Here is a 24,589-nt window from a genome sequence, read left to right as displayed (position 1 = left end):
GAAAGAGGACCTTACATTTCTGATCATGCTGACCCCAACTCCTGAGTGCTGGAGCTGCACCACAATGCCTGGTTTATATAGAGCTGGATATGGAACTCTGGGCTGCATGCATGCTGGCAACCTAACAACTGAGCCATATTAAGTTCCAGGCTTAGCCACTTCTCAGGACTCACTCTTCTGGTATCTATGCTCTCTGGCTTTGCTGACAGCCTCTTACTATGGTGATCTCTCCCTTGGGACCCCATTCTTCCTTGGTTTTCTATCTTCTTACTCCCTGGTGAGCTTCAGGCATCCTTTTGAGACAGTAAAAAGTCAGGTAGTTAGTAGTGGTTCAGTGATTCTTATCTACCTAGAGCAGCAGTTCTCAACCTTTGGGTCGCAACCCTTTGGAGGTTGTATATCAGATATCCTGCATATCAGATATTTACATTACAATTCATGACAGTAGCAAAAGTATAGGTATGAAGTAACAACTCAGTAATTTTATGGTTGAGGGTTGCAACATGAGGAACTGCATTAAAGGGTCGCAGCTTTAGGAAGGTTGAGAACCACTAACCTAGAAGGTATATAGGTAGATGCGGCAGGAATGCTGTTTTTAAAATGTAAAGATAGCAATAATAACCATGATAGTATTGACAGTGATGAATCACAAAATTAGCATGGTAAAAAAAAAAACGAGTGGGACTGGGGAGGTGGCTGTCACTAAAAGGGCCTGCGGCACAAGCGTGAGAGCCTGGCTTCAGATGCCCAGTCCCACGTAAAAGGTGGTGTGCTGGCTCAGGCTTGTAACCCAGCCCCGCGGGGTCGGACAGGCACCCTGCATTCGCTGGTAACTATTCTAGCCAAGTCCCAAAAATAAGGCAGGCAGTGACTGGGGAAGATTGCTGATGTCAACCTTTAGCTTCCGCATGTGCTTGCACACGTGCAGACATGGGCTCTCTCTCCACACGTGAGGACTGGTCTTGACTAGGGGTGAAAAAAGACATGTTACCTTTCTACTGGCTTTATCTCCCAAGTGGAAACAGGTGCTCTAAAGGCTTGAATGCTGTTCACAGCATATGCACTGCTATAGACTTACAATCCCACCAAGCAGAAAAAGTTAGTGACACTCATCCTAACTTAAAATGGTTGGTTAACAGGACTTAAGTATATGGGAAGCATAATGGTCCTCACATGCACTGTGCGGCCAAGACAAAGTGACACTCACTATAACTGCTTACACCGAGGTACAATGTCCAATAGTTAGTATCATCTTTAGACTTTCAGGCAAGTTCATAAACGTGTATGAAAATCACTACAATACTACTGATAAATGTTTAATGAAAAGTGTAGTGTATAATTTTCAGTTGACAGGTGTGAATAATTTCAAGTATAAAATTACATATTTAACATCTGATTGTTTTAATATGCTAAATTGTTTATTTTAGTAGAGTGAATCTTTGTTTTTTAGTGAGAATTTACCTGAGGGTAAAAGGATGGAAAAAGGCATTCTACGTGGATAGAAAGAAGACACAAGCCAAGTACAGTTACTCTAATGCAGGTAAAATAAACTTCAAAGCAAACTACTCAGAAAAGACAGGGAAAGGTCACTTCATTCTCATTGAGGAGCAACCCACCAAGAGGATATTTCAATTCTAAACATATACTTACTGTGCTGGTTAGCTTATGTAAACTTTACACAAGCCTAGATGTAACTGTAAGAGTGAATCTCTGCCTCCATCACACTGTAATGTGAGTATGTCTATGAGGGCATTTTCTTGATTGATGTGGGAATGCCCAGTTCACGGCGCAAGGTGGCGCTCCTGAGCGGGTGGTGCTGGGTGAATAATTGGCTGGGCGAGCCTTAGCAATCACAATCCCCGCCTGCTTCTGCTTCAGTTCCTGCCTCTAGGTTCCTGCCTTGATTTTTCCCAGGGAAGGTCTGTGACCTACTAACCCAGACAAACCTTTTCCTCTCCAAGATGCTTTTGGTCATGATGTTTATCACAGCCATAGACAGCATAGTAGAACACACACAAGCAATACTAGGACACACCAGGACACACGTGCAAGCAATTTCATGAAAGAATACTACTCGATCTAAAATTACAAAGTAACCCCACAGTGACAGTGGGGCTGAGGTCATCTGGACAAAAACTAACTGGAGGAAAACACTGAAGTTAAATGACATTTTAAATAAAATGAATCTGAAAGGCAATAGAATATTCGATGCAAATACTACAGCATATTCTTAGCAGCCCATGCGACTTTCTCTGAAATTGACCACATATAAATATAGGAAAATTGAAATTATATTCTGCATTCTATTTGACTATAAGGGAATGAAGCCAGGTCTCAAAAGCAATAGAAACTACAGAAAGCAAAAAACTCATGGAACCTGAGCTACATATTACTGGATGATAACTGGGGCGAAAAGAAATCAAGGAGTACCTTTAAGAATTCCTAGAATTGAATGAGAAAATGTAGTATACCAAAATCTATGAGCCACAATGGCATCCAGAGGAAGGGTTAGAGTACTAAATGCCTATCGGAAAAAAAAATTAGAAATCTCAAATAGTCTAATGATGAACTTGACAGCCCAGGGGAGGGGGGAAACACTACACACAAAATATTAGAAAGAAGTATCAAAAATCAGGGCTCAAATTATTGAAATAAGAAAGAAAACTACAACACAAATAGTGAATGAGATAAAGACTTGGTTTTTTGAAAAGATAAAACAAGATTGACAAACTCCTTAACCAAATGAACGAAATCGGAGATGAAAGAGAGACAATGCAACAAACACTGAGGAAAGAGAGAATTGAAAGGACAGAGGTAAAAATAAAACATATTCTACTAATCTTTACTTTAAAGCAATTTAATTGAAAAAATTATAGCATTCTTAATATAATTAATAGTACTCTACAGCACACATTCAAAATAGAAGTTCATACCACTACCTAGCACTCACAGCAGAAGTGTAATGTCACACAGTCCATGCATTTTCTTTTAAGAACTGCATGCAAGACCTGTAGAGATGGGAGTTGGTAAGCTGCACCTGCATCTGTGCCAGTGGGGCTTGCTTTACAATCTGCAATACCCAAATCATTTCTAGAACATGCCAGTTCCGTGGTACATTGATATAGAAAGTCTTAGAAAAACCAAATTATTTCTAGTAGTCCTTTACTTCTAAAGGTGAGACCAATGTGTTAACTTTTATGAAGCTATGCTGAGCCACACAGTCGTGGCCTTGCTAAAACAAGAACTTCCCCAAGGGAGAAAGCCTTGGAGCACTTCCACTCTTCCTCACATCCTCTGTGTCACCTGTCCCAACCCTGCTCTGCCTTTCAACTTTCTTCTAACTCATTGTGTTAGATGAGTAACTCATCTGTCTCTTCTTCACCACTAATCTTACCATTCGCCTTCTCCAACTCAAGCTTCTGAAATCCCCCTCTTCCAAGAAGTCCCCCAATGACTTGCTGGAAGTTGTCTCTGAACCCCTCATTTTAATATGGGATTTTATGCCACCACCCTCCATGTTCTACGTTGCTGGAGTTCATCAACTCTTGTGCTCATGTGCTCTTCCTGAGCTGTGGCCCCAGGCGAAGGATGACAAAAACTGTATTGAACTGGGAGGAAGAAGTGGGTTGTGGTGAAGTTCAGGGCCAGGAAACCAGGGTTGTGAGTGCAAGCATGGGTCTCCAGGCGCCTCCCAGCCTTACAGTCTCAGAAGCAACTCATCTCTCTGTTGGCCTGACTAGGAGGTTGCCCTAAGCACTGTCTGCAATGAAGTAGTGTCTGTGGCACACTCCTAATGACATTAACAAGACACTTGATAAATGGTGTCTAACAATAAAGACACAAACACAAGATAAAAGAGAGAACTCCACTATTTATTTTGGGTTTTAGAATCAGGAATATAAACAATTACAGAGTTAATAAAAATGGTGAAATAAAGATATTTAGTGGTCTTACAGTGCAAGATGATTACTGGCTTTGTGCACTGTATTTATTAGGTGTTTAAAATAACAAATGTTTTGTACTTCTGCTTTGGAATTTAGTTTGGTTATGTTAGATATAAAACCAGCGCACTGAGAGGAGACAAGGCTATACATACTTATTTTGCCAACAAAGGATTAAATTTGTACTTCCAGTTACTGTGATAAATAAGTATACATTTATTCACCTCAAATAATCCATAGTGTACATAGTGTACATCCGCTGTGCTCTGGAATTACCTGAACTAAAAGTGACATGGAATTTGTTTTGTCAACTGACAGGGAGGAGCCTACATTTTCCACAGGTCTGTCTGAAGCATGAACAACAACAGAAGCTGAGCGGAGGACAGAGTGAAGTGAAAAATGTTTGCAGGTCACAATGACCTGATTCTACTGCGCAAGCCACTCAGCAGTGAGTCACCGCTCAGTGCCTGGTCACCCGGGGCACCTCAAATCTTTACAAAACACAGCCTGTGCCAGAGCAGCACCTCTCCAGCTGTGGAGCAAGACACTTCCAAGTGTGGGAAGTGGCAGAGGGGAGTGGCCTGCAGGAGGCAGGGAGCCGAGGACTGAGGAGACTGGCTTCATCTTCAGGTTGCATTGACAACCACAAGCCTTCTACAGGGCTTGTGGGTGAGACAGGGCCTCCACATACAGGTCCTTGTGAACCCTCCCACACCACTGCACAGTGATAGATACATCAGCTTAAGGGTAGGTGAGAACCAGATGCTCCAGTGTTTAGCACTGGGAAAAATGAAACTCAGACTATGAAATTCAGAGTTCATCTGAGGACTTCTGGATCACAAATTATCCAAGTATTAACTATTTTTAAATGTAGACTGTATATTTTTCTTTACAGAAAAAAAGAGAGCTTAGGATGACTTGTATGAAATGGTGGTTTTAAAGTTTAGGACAAAGCTGCAAAAGCTGTGACTTCAAACCTCTTCTCCAATGCCTCCGCTGGGCTGGAAGCTGCCCGCAGCGAGGCCTGGCAGAGGGGCACAGAGAAGTGTATCCACACACACGGGGGGGGGGCACCCTGGACTACACTGGAGAACCCCCCAAAACTCACACCACGAAACAATGAGCTAAGAAAACACATTCAGAAGAGTATGCTACACAGCCTTACAGGACCAAAAATTGTTTATTTGGACATTTAAACTATGGTAGTTTAAATAGGTTGAAATTAAATATCCATTGGCATCTTCCTGCACCTCCATGCTGGAGAAAAGAGAAGTTAAATGCAGTTCTTGGACCGGAAACTCTGGCCCAGGACGAGGACAGCCTCCCAGTCGCCATGCCTGATGCTCGTCTTCCACAGTCTATGTTTTCATTAGTGCTGGAGACGCAGCTTGGAAACAGGTGAGCTGCAAGTGCATGCTGCTCTTGAACTTGTTGAGCAGCTCTTCCAGTAACCTGAGGGAGGAGAGATTTTACACTCTGACAGTAAAGGTCTGTGCTAGCAAGTTCTATGTCAACATCATCAACTAGTCATCAGAGAAGGGGGTGCTTCAGTTGAAAAGATGCTTTTATAAGTAGGGAAGCTTACAGAGCACTTTTTATTAACGATTAATGGAGGAGGGCCGAGCCTATGTAGATGGCACTGTCCCCTGGCTGATGGGCCGAGGTTGTATTAGAAAGCAGATCGAGCAAACCATGTGGAACAGGCCAGTGAGCAGCACTCCTGCTCGGCCTCTGCATCAGCTCTTGCTCCAGGTTCCTCCCCTGTGTGAGTTTCTGCCTTGATTTCAATGATGATCAGTGATGTAAAGGCCTAAGACAAACAAACCCTTTCTCCCAAGTTGCTCAGTCCTGGTATTTCATCAGTGACAGTAATTCTAACTAAGATCAGGTGGCTGTCCGAGTTTGTTTTCCTGTTGCTGTGATACAACACCATGGCCAAAAGCAAGCTGTTGAGATTTACTTGGATTACAGCTTATAATCCATGTAGCGTCTGGGGAAGGAACCAAAGCTCTCAGGGCACGAGCTTGGAGCTGTGCTGTTTACTGGCTGGCCATCAGGCTGATAGCAAGCTGCCTTCTCACACAGGCCAGGCACCTGCCTAGGTATGGCAGTGATAGTGGACTGGCTCTTCTTATATCAAGAAAATGCCCTCAGACATGCAACAGGCCACACTGATGGGGGCAATTCGGTGACAGAAGTTCCCTTTCCCCAGGGACTGTCAATCTGACAGTCAAGATTAGCCATCACAAAAGCTTAGCAACTCAGGTTTGACTGCCAGGCTGTGTTTAGAAGAAAGCCTAGAAAGCCAGTGTCTATGGAATTTTAATCAGCTGTAGAAATATCTCAACTGAAAGTAAAGAGGCCGGTCAAAGACTACATTATTAATTTAAACAAGTCTGTGTTTATCTTCATTCTCTTACACTCCTTCTCTAGAATCCGCCCTACAACAGAATAACACTTAGGACTCTTTTAACATTATTCAAACAATCAAGAAAAACTAACATTCTTTTTGTTTTCCAGTTCTATGACTGCTGGGGAACTGACTGCAGACACTCAGGGCAGGAGCTTGGAGCAGAACTCACAGAGCAGTACACAGTAGAAATTTCTACACAGTAGAAATGGTCTCAGAAGACAGGAATATCTCTCACCCTACTCATTAAATTGTGCATTTTATTTTTACTAGTGTGTGTGTATGTGTGTGGGGTGAGTGCTGGCCTGCACGCCACAGCACATATGTGGAGGTCTCACTTTGCAGCCCAGGTTGTTTTAGAACTTTAAAGAAACATCTATATTTATTATTATTATTTTGAGTGAACGAGAGAGTGTCTGCCTGACATTTGGAAGGGATGGGCACATGAACACAGGCTGGAGGACAACTGGAGGAGCTGATTCTTTCCTGTCTTTATAGAGGTTCTGGGGACAGAGTGGAGGTCGCCAGACTTCCACAGTAGACATCTGCCTGCTCCTGAGTACTAGCACTCCAGGTACTCCAGGACTGACACAGAGCAGCGTGTCAGCTCAAACACTCAATTATTGGTTGTTTTTGATGCTGAAATGCCTTTTGAAACATGTTCCATGTATTATGAATAGTGGTGACCATTTTTACCTTTTATCTTTTATTTCAAGGAAATGAAAAGGGCTCAGAATGACTTCCAAGGCAAAAACCAAGCAGGGAAGGAAGCAGGGCACTCTGGGTGCAGAGCCCTCTTCTGCTTCCTGCCTGACTGACACACACAAGGGTCTGCACTGGGGCAGGGCAGCAGGAAAGCTGGCCTGCTCCCCTTTCTCCCAAGCCTTGTCACTCTTTATGCCCACAGTTGGTCCAGGTACCTTTTCTATACAGCATTTCACTGGCTAGCACTGTGAGTCTTCCCCAAGTAAAGGCAGGTAGACTTTAACTAGGAATCTTAACAGAGAAAGCATCTCTGCTGCCTAAGCTGAAGACTGGCATTTTCAAAAGATACCTGGCCTAGACTTCTCCTCAGGCCACAATTTCCTGTGATATGAAGAGTAAAGTTTAAATACAGACTGAGCTCATTAATGTGGTAATGACATAGCTGTTCTGTGCCCTGTATGCAACTCTCTAATTCTCCATGCTTTATCGAAGCCAGAGTGTGTCTAAGGCAGTGCGAGGAAGTGGGGGGGGGGGAATGGGGTGGCCGCGTCCGTCCTGCTCTCTTCTCATTACAAAGCCAGTGCTGCAGTTAAGTAAGGAAGCCTAATGCCTTTCTTATATCCTCAGTGCTTGTCACTTCAAACTATAAAATCCATCAGTTTTTAATTCAGACCTACGAGACAGAATTCATTCTGTCCCTTGGCAGTAAGTGAGGCAAAGGGGACCCAGCACACCGCATCCCAGGGTAGCCCAGGCTCTCCTATCTGAGCCGCTCTCTGGACTTTTAGGGGGTCTCTGGCCAGTGAGCTGAGGAGAACTCCCATAACTTACTTTTTGTCCGCACCACTTGCAAGCTGAGGCAGGGCCTCCAGGGCTTGTTTAAAACTAGACCTGAAACACAGAAGCACACGAGCTCACAGTCCACACGCACTCTGCGCAGAATTCACCAGGTCACCGCCGTCATTCCTAAGCACATTTTAAATGTAAAGAAACTGATGAAGGCCAGTGAAGTAAGTGGAGATGCGTGAGAAAAAGTAAAAGTGAAAAACCAGAAAAAGTAGAAGCAAGGCTAAGTGAGCAGAGCCGCGGGGCCCTCAGAGGGCATGCCAGAGACTGACCCATGCCAGCACGGCCATGCTGGGGGAACGGGAGGCTGCAGTGACCGTGTACACAGGAGTATGTGTGTGTGTGAGGGCATGCCAGAGACTGACCCATGCCAGCACGGCCATGCCAGGGGGAACGGGAGGCTGCAGTGACCATGTACACAGGAGTATGTATGTGTATGTGTGTGTGTGTGTGTGAGGACATGCCAGAGACTGACCCCAGCACGGCCATGCTGCTGGGAAATGGGAGGCTGCAGTGACTGTACAGGTGTGTGTGTGTGTGTGTGTGTGTGTGTGTACAGGTGTGTGTGTGTGTCCACAGTACAAGGACAGTCACAGCATCCATAAGGACAAGCCCTGCTTTACAGCCATGACTCCTCACAGGGTGGACATGGGTGACAGGATCTAGTTCATTTTTTTAAAAATATTTATTTATTGTTATATGTAAGTACACTGTAGCTATCTTCAGACACACCAGAAGAGGGCATCAGATCTCATTATGGATGGTTGTGAGCCACCATGTGGTTGCTAGGATTTGAAGTCAGGACCTCTAGAAGTGCAGTCAGTGCTTTTAACCACTGGGCCATCTCACCAGCCCCAGGATCTACTTCTTATCAGAATTAACATAGACACAAAAGGAAGATAGTTATATATAATTTTGAACAATATCTTTATATGAGAAAGGTAAAATGAATGAATTGAAAAACTACCTATTTAGTATGTTCAGTTTTTTCCAAGTATAAAGTACCAGAAGAGTTACTAAGAGGAATGAGGATCACAATGGAGGACTTATTTGATAATAATGAGTGTTCTTAAGAACAGTTTTGAATTTCATACCTCTATTGTTCTAGTGGATTTGAAGAAATAAATGTAATCACTACTGATGGGGGTGTGTGTCGTGTGTCTCCTATCTTGCATTGAAATGATACTCTTCAGTTGACCAGGATGTGAATGTCTGAGCAATGTTTCTTAAACTAAGGGCATGGTAAAAAAATGAAAAGTCCCCACAAAGTCACAAAAATGCCTCTGGGAATCCTCCGTTCTCCCTAGCTGAGGCAGAGTGTATGAGGGGACAGTGTGTGCTGGTCAGGAGGCTCTCCTCTTTCCTGAGAGAGACGCACGTCCCTTCCTACCATGGCTACCACATCTTCCCCACAGGTCTGGATTAACCAACACAGACACATTTCACCACTGTCTTTTGTTGTGAGAACAAAATACTGGTGATAAAGAGAAAGGCTATCCTATCCTGTGTGGAACACAAAGGTGACCAGACACATGCTATTGACCTTACAATTCTGTCTAGGAGTTCACAGGTTGAACATCTCTAATCTGAAATTCAGTATGTTCCAAGATTTGAAATGTTTAGAGCACCAATACAATAGAAAGTTCCATACCAAGTACTAATATTTTTCATGTTCATTTTATTTCACGCCCATGGGTGTTTTGACTACATGTATGTCTGTGTACCACATGCATGACTGATGGGTGTTGAGGGCAGGAGAGAGAGTTGGGTCCTCTGAGATTGAGCTGCACATTGTAAGGCACCAAGTAAGTACTGGGCCTCAAACCCAGACCCTCTGGCAGATCTGCCAGTCATCTTTAACTACTGAGCCATCTCTCCAGGCCCTCAAACATTAAATGATTAAGAAACTATTAAATTACCTTTAGTCATATGTATAGGTGTAATGAAACATACATACATTCCTTGTTTAGAAGAGTACCATGTTCAAGATAACTCTTTTCATCACACACACACACACACACACACACACACACACACACACACACACACACACACAGTTGAATATACTTTTGTTCCCAAGTATTTTGATACAGGACATTCAATATGAATTATCTTGCTTTTAGAAACAAGGAACCTAGTTCACACAGGTTAAGTTTAAGGGGATAAACAGACACTCATATTAAGCAATATGGACTGGATACTTCCTATCGTCTATATCATTTTCTGAAAAATAAAAAGACTGGTTGGGAAAATGTGTTAATCATCTAGAAATGACTTGTGGAACACCACGGCAAGTAGGAAGAAGCTAATTTTATTTGTTAAGAAAGTAAGGAAAGTTTTCTGTTGTGATGGTGACTGTAAGGAGATGGCACAGCCGTGTTCTCGACACTGGGCATGGAATGAGTGGTGGGTCTCCTGCAGGCCCTGTGCTCATGGCACAGCTCCGACTTCCTGGGCACCACTGTGAGTGTGGCAAACAGCTCTGCACGCAGGCAGCTCTGCATTTGACCTACTGATGTCTCAATAGTAGGAAATCCCAACTTTCATTCAAAACAGCTTAAAGTTACCATCAACTTTCCACTACAAAACTCTGCAAAGAAACCACAGGCTTCCTCTCACTCTGATACTCATAACACCTAAACTGTCCTTCAGATCTGATGAAGAGTTAATTTCCTTAGCCTTTTTTTTTTAAATAAAGTATGTCATATTTGGCCATATTATTTATGAGACAAAGGTTTGTAAGTAATGAATGAAAAAATTAAATTTATAATGTGCTCTAAAGAAATGGCCCTGAGAATCACTGTCTCATTGTAGGCTTGAGATTTTTAGCAAAAAAATTCTGATGAAACATTCACTCTATTTTACAGAAATTTATGAGCATTTTCTTTGTAAGTTTTCTGACAGAGGACACAATACCCAAGGAAGGCCATCCTGATCACAAGGAGGAAATGCGCAGGAACCCCTGGCATCTTACCTGCTTTCCGGGGTCAGGTAAATGGCTACAGTGTCCCTCAGAGCACAGATTTCAAGTCTGGCCTAAAGGTGAGAAAAAGGCAAGAGAGTGACAAGTGTCAGGCAGCAAATGTCAGCAAGACCTGAGGAGACAGACAGACCCACGTGCTTCCTGTAGGCCAGGCTGAGGAGACAGAACAACAGCAGCTTCTCAAAGAACGGCCCTAACATACCAGTGTCTCCTTTAACCCTGCTGTCAAATGTGACTGTGTGGGCAGGGGCTGGCCACACGGCATGAGAATCACCACCTGACTAGTATTTGCCTTTTCATTTGGTAGTGAGAAGGACGGACCTGAAACATTAGCCTGAGTGGCTGGGCTTCTTCCTGACACCTACTACATCCTTTTAGATACAGTGTCTCCTCTCCAAACTCTATGAAGTCAATCCAATCTCTGTTTAATTTGTGAATAAACTTAAAAAAGCAAAGAAAATTGACAAGGGAATCTTGAAATCCCTTGGAAATGCCAAGTTCCCAGAGAAGTTAAAAGGATGCTGGAAAACAACGATGTACTTGGAAGCTTCACAGTGTCTAATGCAAACACTCTCACATTAGGGTGGGAGACAGACAGGCACGGAGCTCAGTGAAGCAGACTGAGAGCTGACTGATTTCAACAAGGGGAGGCTACAGACCTTTCAGCAGGGAAAGCACCCACTCAGTAAACAGAAACAGCACAACTCGATCCACATACGGAAAGATAAAGCCCAAACTTCCCTTAATATAACTAAAAATAAATGTAAAAGAAAGACACCATCCTAACTTGATGCCTGCTTGGTGGCCAAAGCTGTTTTATTCCTGGGACAGGTAAACGTCAAATCAAATCAAATCCAGGCAGCATGGCATGGGAGACAAAACACAGAGAGACCTGGTGACCACCGTGACTGCTACGTTGCACACAGACCTGCCTTCCCCAAGGCAGGGCAGAAAGGTTGTGGACACCGGCCTGCAGGAGGATATCACCCAGGGGCCCACCAGCTGCATGGCCAGCCTGCTGCAGGAGCCACACAATGTGTGAGCATGTGGTTGACAGATGGGAGAAAGAGAAGTGGGGCAGCCATGGTGAGGTCCCAGCCTGAGCTGCTGCTGAGGGCCATGTCTGGGTCCATGGCTACTTGGGAGAGTGCACCCTACACCAAGACTGGGCAGCACAGTGGAGCTGGCTCTGCAAGCTTGGGTGCAAATGAGCCACCCCAGGGCAGGAGGGCATGAGGGCAGGAGGGCTGACCCTGCCTCCTGCCAATGGCAGCACTGAGTGGCCTGGCAGGAGCAGCACTGGGGAGGTTGTCCTGGTGGTGCAGATATGGGAGAGTCACTGTAACATACAACTATCACAATAAGATGCAGTAACACACCATCAGGAAAGTGAGATCACAGCTCAGAGAGTGAGACACGGCTGCACAGCCAGCATCATAATCTGGGCCTTGCACACAGGGCTGGAATGCTGCTCTCTGGGATACTTGCCTGTGATTGGGACAGTTCCAAAATCTAACCACAAAGATGATAAGACTTATATTGAAGTGGGATAACCTTCGGGCTAAAAATCCACGAAAGTGGGAAATTTACTAAAGTACCATTTTTCTAAATCTACTCCCTCAATATCAGTTTGTTCCTTGGTGTCACTTGGTCTTTATTTAAATATAGATGTTAAGTTTTCAAGTGTTGACTGCAGCAAGAAGGCCTGAAAGAGCTTCCTTAACTATCAGCTGAAGAACTGTCACTGTGTTTTGTTGCTGTCTGTGTCTGCACACACACCTGTACTATTGAGGAATGTCCCATACAAGCCAAGCACATCCTACACCACTAAGCTAGAGCCCATCCCACTACTGCTCTTTAAATGCATAGTGAATGGCTCAGTACACTGATCGCTTACAGTAGGAGGCCACTGTCCCCTCTACATGTGCAACTGTGTCATAACGTTACCTCACCAAGGAGGAGGAGACAACTATTTATACCCTTGAACTACAAATCACTGAATGCTTCAGACACACATGGAAGAACTGTGTGTCTGTGTTAAACACAGTTCTATAAAAGTCCTAAATGTCTTATTCTGTCTTAATGCCTGAAACAGAACTTCTGGGAATTGCAGACAATACACAGTATGTGTGTGTGTGTGTGTGTGTGTGTGTGTGTGTGTGTGTGTGTGTGTGTGTGTGTGAGAGAGAGAGAGAGAGAGAGAGAGAGATGGTACCTGCAGCGCTCCATTTCTGCTGAAGGAGGAGACACACTGCATCAGCCGGCTCAGCTCTTCAGAGACTGCTTCCACCACTCTGGCCAAGACCCGTGGCACCAGTTCTTTGGAAATAGTGAACACCTGATGGGAGGTTTAGAACAAAAAGAGACAGTGCATTATATATACTTCTTCTGGCTTGTGTCTGTCAATAACAAAGTAATAACAAAAGATACACACTTACATGTAAACTTTTGTTTTTAAGATTTATTTTATTGTGTATGTCTAAGTGTTTTGCCTATACATATGTATGTGTGCCAGATGTAGCCTGGTGCCTGTGGAAATCACGAGTCAGCATCAGAGGCCCTGGAATGGGTGTGGCTATGAGCCAGCATGTGTTACTGGGAACCAAATCTATGTCTTCTGTAAGAGCAACAAGTGCTCTCTCCAGTCCCCATGTATACTTTAGTTGTATTTTCTGATTAATGTAAAAAAAAAAACAAACTTTGTTTTTAAAAGGCACTGCAGATGGTGACTAAAAATTGTTTTGAAAATTTTGTCTTTTTAATGAAGCAAAATTTCTAAAACTGTGTGTGTTGGGGAGAACACTCTGGGTATATACATGCCACAATTAAAAAAAGATTAAATGAAGGAGGGTAATGGCTAGTGGTGTGCCCCTGCTATCTTGACTACTCAAGCAGATGAGCAGAAGTGTGCTCCAACCCAGGAGTGTGAGTCTAGCTTGGGTAACACAGTGAGAAGCTGTCACAGAAAGACGGAAGAGTTTCACTAGTCTTTATTGGATAAGCATGCCAGTCTTACTGTGTGCTATAAAGACATTATTTCTTTTTATTTGACAAACAACAGTATTGTTAAATTATTTCTTTAATTAATTTGTGTTAATTATCATCCCCCCCCCCCCCGGTGTGTGTTGTGTGTGTGTGTGTGTGTGTGCACATATACCTTGCCATGTATGTAGCGGTAAGGAGACAACTTTTGGAATTGGCTATTTCTCCTACTACATGGATTTTGAGGATCAAACCCAAGTTTATCAAGCCTGGCAACAAGTGCTTTATCTAATGAGCCACCCTGGTGGCCCTATTTCAGATTTTAACTATGACAAAATTGAATCTGGAGATTTTATCTTGCTAATTCACAAATTAAAGAATGTTTTCTTTTTAGCTTTGCCTGTTCCCACTTTGAGGTGCTAGAGTTAATTAAACATTTGTGTCAACCCAAACAATTTGAGTATTCACCAAATATTTTGGCAATTTAAGATTTTATCACAAATGGTAGTCCTGGTGAAATCTACTTTGGGTTACTGGGCTAAAATCAAATGGGACTTGAGAGGCTGATACTTAAATAATATCATAGCTGCTGATAATGGCTAATAGCAAGCCTTCTAGACAGGACCAGCCAGACTCTTGCAATCCTGAGATCTGGAGTTCCTCTGCTCTCTGCGTTCAGGATGTTCCTACCCTCCATGATTTCACTTATGCTTTAATCTCTAAAGAAATTAACACAAGAATTATCACATATTTTTAAATAAAATCAGGGATCTATGAGACCAACACCTGCTGGAGTTAAAGCACATAAAATCTTTCTAGAGAGGAACTCATGAACTCCTCTGCTAAAACATGGAAATGTAAGGAGGAGATGTCATCTGTTTTCTCTGCTGCTATGCCCTTCTGCTTTTGCTGTCCTTATTCTTAATTTTCAGGATACCAGGATGGTCTCCAAACCTTCTAGACATGAAGGCCACACCAGCAACTGCCTGGAAGCGAGGTAAGCGGAGGAGGCAGCTGAGCAGCTCGGCAACCCTCCCGGCCTTGCCTTACTTTATGGTTTTCCATTTTTCTACAAGCCACCTTGACAGTGCTAGCAATGGAGCCCATACTAGACTGTGAGATCACTGCATGACAATGCAGGCAGCACTGGTTGCTGGGGCACCAAAGGTGGCAGCTTGTTTTCCAGTGTGCCTCAGAATGACTCCCACTCCTAGGATATCCAGGAAGAATGGCAGTATGAAATCTCAGATGATAACTGTGGGGGACAGGTGTGTTAACCATGGGCAGTAACATCTATACAAACCAAAGCAATACAATTAATTTACTGACTTCAGTGTTAAGGATCGCATGAGACATGTGTAGTTTCAGGAATAGTCTCAGTTTTATACACACAAACACACACACACACACAAAGATGCATGCACACAGATACAAACTCAAGCAAATGCACACAGAGACACGTATGCATACCAACACACATAGGCATACACATATACATGCAGACACATGCAAAAAGACACACAAGCATATATATGCATACACAAACAGATACACACACACACACACGCACACACACACACACACACACACAAAGCTGAACTCTATTTTACTTATATGCCCAAGATCCATTGTGAATAGAAAAAAGAGACCCCCCTCTTGTGAATAATAATCCAATTTGCTTCTTTCCTTCTCCCCCTCAATTATCTACTTTCGTAGGAACAGTTAATGACAGCTTACCTCTGCATGCACAGCAATTATATTCACCAATGCTTCTTTTAAATAGTTTCTGACACCTGAAATCAAGATGGGGGAAGGGAAAGGCACTCAATGGAATCCCCAGTCAGCCCTCTCCCCTCCAGCATCAGAATGCAACTTCCAAAGTGATCTGAGGTGAAACTGAAAATAACACCATTACTGCCCATTTCCTGTAGAGATCAAAATGGTGATAGGACTATTTCTAGAGAGGTAAAAACCAAAACAGCTTAAACGAGAAATTTTCTTTCACTCCTTTTCATTCCTATCACTGTTTGTTCTGAATTTACTATCAGTGGGTCTCAAAATCAAAACTTTAAAACATCCTTATATTTCACATGTATATCAGACAAAGTACAGAGGACCAAAGGAGGGTGCTGAAATCTGTAAGTCATGTTAGACATCATAGCACTATACAGAGTGACATTTTGATTTTAAGGAATCCCTTTAATTAATTTCCGCGTGCGCGCATGTGCGTGTGTATGTGTGTGTGTGTGCATGCTAGGTTACAGGCATAACTCCAAGTGCAGGAAGCAGGGCTGGAAGGGACCCAAGAAAGAGAAATCTACAAACCTGCAGAACACAGCAGCTTCCCCAGTCAAAGAAAAGCCACACCACTGACGTCCCCTGCAGCAGCTGCGAATGTAGGGCTGGGCCTTGAACATCTCTCGGGGTGAAAGCGGGGCACATGAACGTGCACTACTCAAAAGTTTGGTCACTATGGGAGAGCAGCTGGTGCATGCTCATCTCTACACACATAGCAAGCATGATTATCAGACCCAAGCCCAGCAAGAGAGCAGTAATGCTCTAAGAGCCAGGGGTTAAAATTCAACCACCTCTGTCATGGGAAACCACGCTCTGTCAGTGCCACTGCCGACTACAAAGACTGTGCATGTACGGGTGGAGTTCCAGTGCTACTGACTACTAAGCCAAAAATTAAACTTCCACCCAGGTAAGGCAGGCATGTGCCCAGTGACCACATACTAAGATGCAACTCCCCCTCAGGCCCGAAAGAAAAAACATCTGGCAAGAACATTCCACCAAGCATCACAACAAAGTGCTCCACAGCAGAGACAGCCCTGGATTGTCAATACAATTCTAAAGATACAGTTGTGGTAGCAAATAGTAAAAAATACTTAGTCAAAAAGTACATTTCTGAGTGAAACTCTGGAGAAAAACAGGTTCCCCCTGTTAGCCTACTGCAGATCTGCATGAATAGGAGAAGAAGCCTTAACCTTGGGAAAGAGAGTTTTATAGTTCTTGGAGTTTTATCCTTCTGAATAGAAAAAAAAAACACAAATAAGTATTCACAAAACAACAAATAAGTGCTTCAGGGAGCACGCTGGGAGAGAGATGGGCAGAAACAGCTCTTCTTCCTAAGCAGTGTATCAGGCAGAAGAGGTGGAAGTGACAGGCGAAGCGGACCAGCTCTGCAAAGAGCAAGCAGCCTGAGTTGGATCTTGCTAAAGCAAGTGTAGCTCTCCCAAAGCACTGCATACACTACAGTAGAACACAACTACAAAACGAAGATGCACAGGGTGGAGCATGCCAGCAGTCCTAGAACCCAGGCACAGGGAGTTTGAGTTCTAGAGTTACATAGTGACTCTTGCGCCTGTTCTTGGGACTCTTCCTCCAGTTGACTTTACTGCCAAGTGAACTAACATATCTCATTCAAAGGGAGTGGCTACAAATATTCATTCATTTGTTAATACAGGTTTCCTAAAATTCTCTTACGAGGTAAACTACTAGTTACATATCTATATACATTGGGCCTTTTTAAGTGGAACATGTTGATGATCCCAGAAAGACCACATAGTTACTAAAAGTTTGATTACAATTTACTGTAGCTGGTTTGTTTATAGTCACATATAGCAAATTCATACAAGACAGTTAGTTATAGGGAAGGGTTTTATGTGGCAAAGAAAACCAGTGCAAAATAGTCTGCAAGTGTGTTTACTTGCTTTCTTCATTTGGTGAAGCTCTCAGTTGGTTAAACCCTAGTACTGAAGCAAAGGTAGAAAAAAGTAAAGGCAAAGTGCCTGCCTGGGTATCATTTATGTTTGGAAATTGCCACTCTGCCTGACCCTTCATTTGGTGGCAAGCAGCTGACAAATGTGCTTTTGCGGACTAGGGAAAGGAAATGCACAGTTGGGCTTCCATATGCAGGGACTCCGTGCCTATAGACTCAACCAACGGCCAACAGAGAATATTGAAACCACCAACACAAACGTATTTTTTTCTGCCATTCTTCCCCAAAGAAAGGCCTTCAACAGTTCCCCGTGTTTGGCATTCACAAGGAATCTAGCAGTGATAATGGAGGACATGCAGAATTCTGTGCAGCTCTGTTCCCTTTCATAGATAGGACCAAGCATCTGGGACACTGGCGTCTGCACTGTGGACGCTGTGGTGGAAGAATGGAGACCTAATTCCGAAGGCTGTGGGCAGGAGTTTAGGAATGGGAGGGTGGGCCTCATATGCAGCCTCAGGGACAATGACTGAGCCTGCCATCTCTTCCATCAATGAGAAAGGAGAAAGGAGAAAGGAAAGGAAGGCAGAAGCTGATCCCAGGGAAGATGTACAGATAAATAAATGCGTACAACAAAGGGCTATGCTCCAGACGTGGAAGGTAGGAGAGATTGTAGGATGGATTTCAAAGTCCCTGGCTTTGGTGCCTAGGGGGAAGGACCAGAATTTGGTTTCTGGTGAGGAGGTCACTTCTGCAGGGTAGGTGACTATGAGGGAGGAGCCACACTATAGTCTACTCTGGGGGCAAATGTTGGCTTCTCTTGCCACATTTTATTCTATTTTAATATTATTAACATTGATAGTTGTTAATTGCTTTTTATGTTCTGTGAGGTGACAAAGGGTACAACTACAAGACAAATCACTAGCCTTGCTAATCACTAGCCACATGACCTCAGACAAATCAGTTTGCCTCTCAAGTCACGGTCAATCCTGAAAGGCAGTGACTGTAGTGAGCCCTTTGCCAACAATGCCATTATAAAGGTGCTGTTTATTCTCCCATTCTTCAGCAGTGCCCACCTGCCCTGTGTGAACACCACTGATGTGCTGGAAGAAGTGCACAGAGCAGGCACAGCCTGCAACCCCAAGAGAGAGGAAGCTTCGGTGGAAGAAGTCTTCTATTAAGTCTCAAGAAGGACACACATGCCAAAGGAAACAGCTTTAGATAAAAACAAAGAGATGGTTAACAGGCACACTGAGTATAAAATACACTAACTACAGCTATAATTTCTGAAATTCCAGGTACACACATGCAAACTAATTCACTGGGACTGAATTAGTCCAGCTGCCGATGAGGTTCTTTTGAACAAGCAACTCAGGAAACGATTAAAACTTGTTTGGAACACAACAGGAAGCTTCACATGACATCCAATGTGGCTGTGCTAGGGTCCTACAGGGGCTTTGCCTCTGACAAAACTCCTGCTGTACAAGTTTACACTAAGTGTGAAGGTGGTGCTCTAGTGGAATTTGTCTGTCATATTTTGCTTTGACTAGAAACAATGGCACGATATCATATATTCATTAGCATGGCCTTGGGAGACTACAATGTCTGGTTTGACCACTGGATGTTTTAGAGCTGAACTATCTACATGAACTGTAAGTGAATGGTGACTGAATAAGCAATTAGAGGAAAACTGAACCACATGTACAGTTTATAAGCCCCACTGTCACACAGCTGCACCTTTCAGCGGCTAGTTACTGGAAACATGCCTGCCAGGTAGGAGGAGATGCCCTCTGGCAGGGCATCTCTTTTTTTTTTTTTATTGTTATTTTTTTATTCGATATAATTTATTTACATTTCAAATGATTTCCCCTTTTCTAGCCACCCCCCCACTCCCCGAAAGTCCCGTAAGCCCCCTTCTCTTCCCCTGTCCTCCCTCCCACCCCTTCCCAGTTCCCCGTTCTGGTTTTGCCAAATACTGTTTCACTGAGTCTTTCCAGAACCAGGGACCACTCGGCAGGGCATCTCTTACTTAGGACACAGGAAAGCAAGGACAGTCTTTCTGATATTAAGAAGCAGGATCTATTTAAAAGTTAAAGAAAGTAGGACAAGATAATGTCACTGAGGTTCAGCCAATTGGCTTTCCACATAAGCTTTGCTCTTGTGACAGCTTGTCCCAAACAGTCAGAGCTGTTTTGCTCAGTTCCCACAATGTGGTAGATACTACGGCAATTCTTAGGTAGGTTAGAACACAGTGGGGACAGTCTGTGTTAGCAAACCTGGGTGTTAGCTGATACTTCAATGGCAGTAACCATGAATTGCTAATGTACAGTGTAGACCAGTGTGGGAAAGGGCGGTCAGTGTGGGGGGAGGAGGGGAGGGTAATTAAGAGGAAAACTGACTTGCTTCGTGAAGTTGCAGGGAAGTGCCAGGCTATTATGATGTAGTCATGAGTGTTGTTTTTAAGAGCCTTACTTAGATAAACCCCCACAACTTTCCATGTTACTTAAGTGAGGGAATGAGAAACAGTTTCTGAGCATTCAGAATATTATCAACCTTCTCTGCTCTGAATATGAAATTAGAATGTGTCATGATATTTGACCAACAAAGTGTCCCCACCCACACAGTATGAACCCAGACGATCACTTAGCAATTAATCTAGAAGCCTAGTGTGGAAATTCCCCAAGGAGAACAGAGTTCGCCTCTCCTCTGATCGGCCGCTGCTAGCATGGTGGGCTTCCGGTTAGTGAGCCTGTGTGACCTGACTCCCACAAGGAAAACAGTGTTTGTACACATCAAGTTAAAACAGAAGCTTCTTGGTCATTTTGTCAGTTTCTTCTTTTTTGAGCAGGTAAGTCAACAAATTTTAGGGATAAGCACACTATTAATAAAAATTCACAGTGAGAACCTAATGTTAGTATTCTGTACCAGGCACCATTTTCAGGTCTTGAGAAAAACACAGAGACCTTCCCCACAGAGCTTAGAGCTAATATAAACAACACCCAGGTTTAATACAATAAATGGCCCGACTGTCTTACATTTAAGAGAAATGGGTGAAGTAAACTATTCTTAATCAAGGAAATAGCTGCATGATATAAAATCAGTCAGGCAAACAGTAAAGCCTAGATTGGCGAAGGCAAGGCTGCTGTGCGTGGGAATGGTGCCATTGTGACAAAGGACCTCAGCCTTTGTTGAATGGACACTGGTGTTTCCCTGTGTCCATGTCTTGAGAATGCTTCCTGGTAACAATGTGATAATGGTCCCCTGTGAGCTTCCATGGAAAGTGTTTAAAGAGTGGCTGGAAACAAGGCTGTTCGTTTGAGCTTTGAGTTCTCCTCAATGTCCAGGAAAAAGCTCAAAGTATTATACAGACAGATTTGATTCTTTTCATTACTAACATGAGCAAGCGCCTGAGGGATGCACCCCAGGAAAGAGTATACTAAAAACAATCAGGCCTTTCTTTTTACTTTTTTTTTAAATTTGAAATTTTACAAATTAGATGTCTGCTGAAAAGAAAGAAACGTGGAAGTATGGGTTCATTAAATAACTAAACATTCAATGAATGTTGTCTTCACCACTTTCCCCTGAGAATGATACCTGACAATGTGGTCAATGTGGTATGTTCTTTCAGACTTTTGCCTAGGGGAAATATATATATATATATATACACACACACACACACACACACACACACACACACACACACACACATACACACACACATAGATTCCTAGGCAAAAGAATATATATATGTATATATGTATATACACACACACACATATTTTAAAAAGAGGCTACATTACAATTCTCTTCTTAAAACTTAATTATATCACGTTAAGAAACAGGTATACAAAGCAAAGCAAAGCAACCTGCTTTTTAGGGCAAGCTGGGTCTTCGAGATGTAGGAGGAATGCACAGCCTCCCATGCAATCCTGCTTCTCCTCAGGACAGATTCCTTCCCAGGAAGTGCAGCTTTCCCACTGCCCCCCCTCCCCACCTGCCCACCCGCCTGCCCACAGTCACTAGAGGGGAGCAGTTGATATGATGGCCCTAGCAACACACCTATGACCAGAGGCCATGGTCTACAGTGGGGTCACTGCTGAAGATGCACATTCTGTTGGTTTAGTGGAATATACTCACCACTACACAGTGATGTGACAGTCTTTATGCCTGAAATGTCACTGCTGCCTCTCTCATTGATGTCTCCTTCTCCATTAACCTTGATGCTGCTAGCTATCTAGCTTTCTTTCCCTCCAACCCCCCACCATTTTGCTCTTTCCAGAATGTTATAGATTTGGGCTCATATAGTACACATGTAGATGGTACTTTGTAGATCAGCTGGCCGAGAACTTGTACTAATCATTGAGTGCTGGGATTACAGGTATGTATGTGTCACCTGGCTCATGAATCTTAATAGGATAATCCAGAGGTGGGACTGCTGAGTTCAAAGGTTTTCAGTCTTGGTATATCTTGCCAAGCTCCCAGTCAAAAGGTCACAGGAAACAGAGGTCTTGCTTCTCCATGCTTTTTAAACATGGGTGGTCTGGTGCTACAACATGTCCTAACTCAATATTTATTGAAAACTTTTAAACAGCAATTTGACAAAACCTTTCATTGAAAAAAAAATCAAGTAGAATTTTAAGTAAAACTTAAAGGTGAAAGAAGATAAGGCAAAGGCAAGCGAAGCGTTCCCTGCCTGTCTGAAGTCTCAAGAGGGGTTACAGAAAGCACGCTGGACCATGTGAGCCTATACCAAGAATGCAGACCTTCCTTCCCATGAAACACTTCCTGGCACAACTGACATTACTTCTCTGCAGACAAACTCACTCAAGGTTCTCTGCTAGTGTTGTTTTGAAACCCGGCACTCCCCAGTAGGTAATACTTCAAGAAATCGAATTGGAAAGTCTGGAGACAACCTACTTCATACACCACATTTCCTGTTTTTAACCCCTGTGCCCTAAATCAGTTAGCACTCCTAGTCTACTGACAAAAATAGATCGAAAAATACTATAAATATCCTACAATGTACTTTTTAAAATTGTCAAACTGAAACATTACATGAAAGAAGCCTAGGGTGTTTTTTTTCAAGTAAATTATCTATTCAACTATACTCTAAAGACACAGAAAGATTACTGCCTGTTCTTAAAAAAAAGTAGTCAGAAACTTTATCAATATTGGTATAAAAGACAAAGGAGACTAAATATCATATAATACAATTAGCTTTTGTTGGCATGGAGAAAGCAGGTTTCTGTTGGAAGTATGGGTCTTCTTGTTTTAGTGTACATTCCCATACTGACTTATTTAAAAGTGTTTAAATGTGTACTCAAGGGCAAGGTGGCCCTACTGTGAGTATACAAATAATTTCTGCCTCTATATATAGTGTTGTTTAATATACCAGGATATTTCCTTGTATCAAAATGTAGTCCTACTGACCACTATGGTGGATTTCATAAGAAAAGTCTACCCTTTAGAAAACAAAGTATTACCAGCAATGACAATGCTAGTGAGTCCACAGTTTACTTTTATATATATATACAAATAAAATTCAGCTTAACATCAATAAATTGCCTTATTTTTTAAAAGCCATTTAGACAAACAGCTTTTAAGACTTAGAAACAGGCAAGACAAACACAAGCCCCCACCCTCTTCTCAGAAGTTTACTTGATGTCTTAAAGGGACCATGAATCACATTAACAGAGCAGGTTACAGAATACTCTGTAGAATTAGCACACAACTCATCCAATCCTTCATAAACCTAATATCCTGAATTTTGGACTTAAAAGGAGACAGAATTAACATGAACTGACAAATTAAAACTCCCTTGTTTCAACTAACTACATAGACACACACACAGACACACACAGACACACACAGACACACAAAGACACACACACACACTCACCCCCCTCACCAAACCTTTCATTAGAAAGCAGTCTCAATTGGAAAAGTGAAAGTAACAACAAAATAAGATTCATTCTCTACATGCAAATGAGTGTTTTTATTCACACTCTGGATATAATACCACATAAATAGGAACTGTTCAATCTTCAAAATCTCGAGGCAACCAGTTTAAAGAAAGGATTGAAACCGGATGCCTGGGATGGAAGCACTGCTGGGAAGCAGGCTACTGAGCCGTGGTAACTGTGAGGAGCATGTCATGGCCTTGGGCCGTGCAGAGCTGCTCTTGGGCTTATGAGAGCAGCGAGCAGTAGCGAGGCTGTCCCAGCACTGGAATCAACTGTGGGGCAGAGAAAGAACTAGGTGTGACCCTTAGCCTCAACATCTAACTCCATATACTAATCTTTCATAAAAAGGAGTAGCCCACTGTTGTAAGTTTAAACTTACATCAAAGGGTCAATCTAGAAATTAAAAAGTTTTAGTCATATAAAAACTGGAAGTCAATAGATATGAATTACTCAAGTCCCATTTCCACGGTAAGAATCCAGGCAGAAGTCTGTCTCTAGAATCCTATGTTTTTGCACAAGCCACTCCTCTGGTGAGAGTATTAAAACCACAAAGTGCTGCTTCTGCACTGTTGAATTCAATGGCAGAAGAGAGAGGCTGAGTAGAAAGGACAGGATGGTGGATGAGAGTGTCCCTCTGGCTCCCCAGGAGCTGTCCACCTGCCTGAGTCCCTATCTGTAGCTCTGTGATAGCAGCTCTCAGAGATGGCCCTGCAGACAAGGCACACAGCCCAAGGGGAGCAAGAGCTTTTCAAGATAGAGGAGGGCTCCGCTCCTCCTTTCATTCGTGGGATTTTGTTTCTGACTCTTTACAATGCAATCTTCCTTCAGACATGTGAATTCACATAGCTATTTCACTCCAGCACCCAAGCTGCTCTTTGTCCTCACAAGAAGCTTGTTTTTTCTGGTACTCTGCTAAATATATCCTGAGTGCCCTACAATAGTTCAACACAGATTTTTAATGCCAAAGAAATGCAATGCCTTCCCTTTCCCTGATAGCTTTACCAAAGGAAAGACTTGCTCATGGCGCCCCACAGTAATTAA

The 24,589-nt window shown here is 43.0% G+C and overlaps 1 protein-coding gene across 2 annotated transcripts in view; it reads right to left on the bottom strand.

Annotated features, from left to right (window-relative positions):
• Positions 1 to 3,851: 3,851 nt before the first annotated feature.
• The window catches only part of Exoc2 (exocyst complex component 2), a 187,112-nt gene continuing 166,374 nt past the window's right edge, over positions 3,852 to 24,589 (bottom strand). For both annotated transcript variants that reach the window (XM_052156220.1, XM_052156221.1), the window contains exons 24-28: positions 15,605 to 15,660; positions 13,101 to 13,223; positions 10,877 to 10,938; positions 7,888 to 7,947; positions 3,852 to 5,393 (exon numbers count right to left, since the gene is read on the bottom strand). In XM_052156220.1, the coding sequence (XP_052012180.1) occupies positions 5,300 to 5,393; positions 7,888 to 7,947; positions 10,877 to 10,938; positions 13,101 to 13,223; positions 15,605 to 15,660 (395 nt within the window). In that variant the 3' untranslated portion in view covers positions 3,852 to 5,299. The remainder of the gene's footprint in view (positions 5,394 to 7,887; positions 7,948 to 10,876; positions 10,939 to 13,100; positions 13,224 to 15,604; positions 15,661 to 24,589) is intronic.

This window comes from Apodemus sylvaticus, chromosome 14 (genome assembly GCF_947179515.1).
Source record: "Apodemus sylvaticus chromosome 14, mApoSyl1.1, whole genome shotgun sequence".
NCBI classification, from domain to species: Eukaryota; Metazoa; Chordata; class Mammalia; order Rodentia; family Muridae; genus Apodemus; species Apodemus sylvaticus.
The sequence above is the reverse complement of the archived record's forward strand: the minus strand, read 5'-3'. Positions and strand labels throughout refer to the sequence as shown.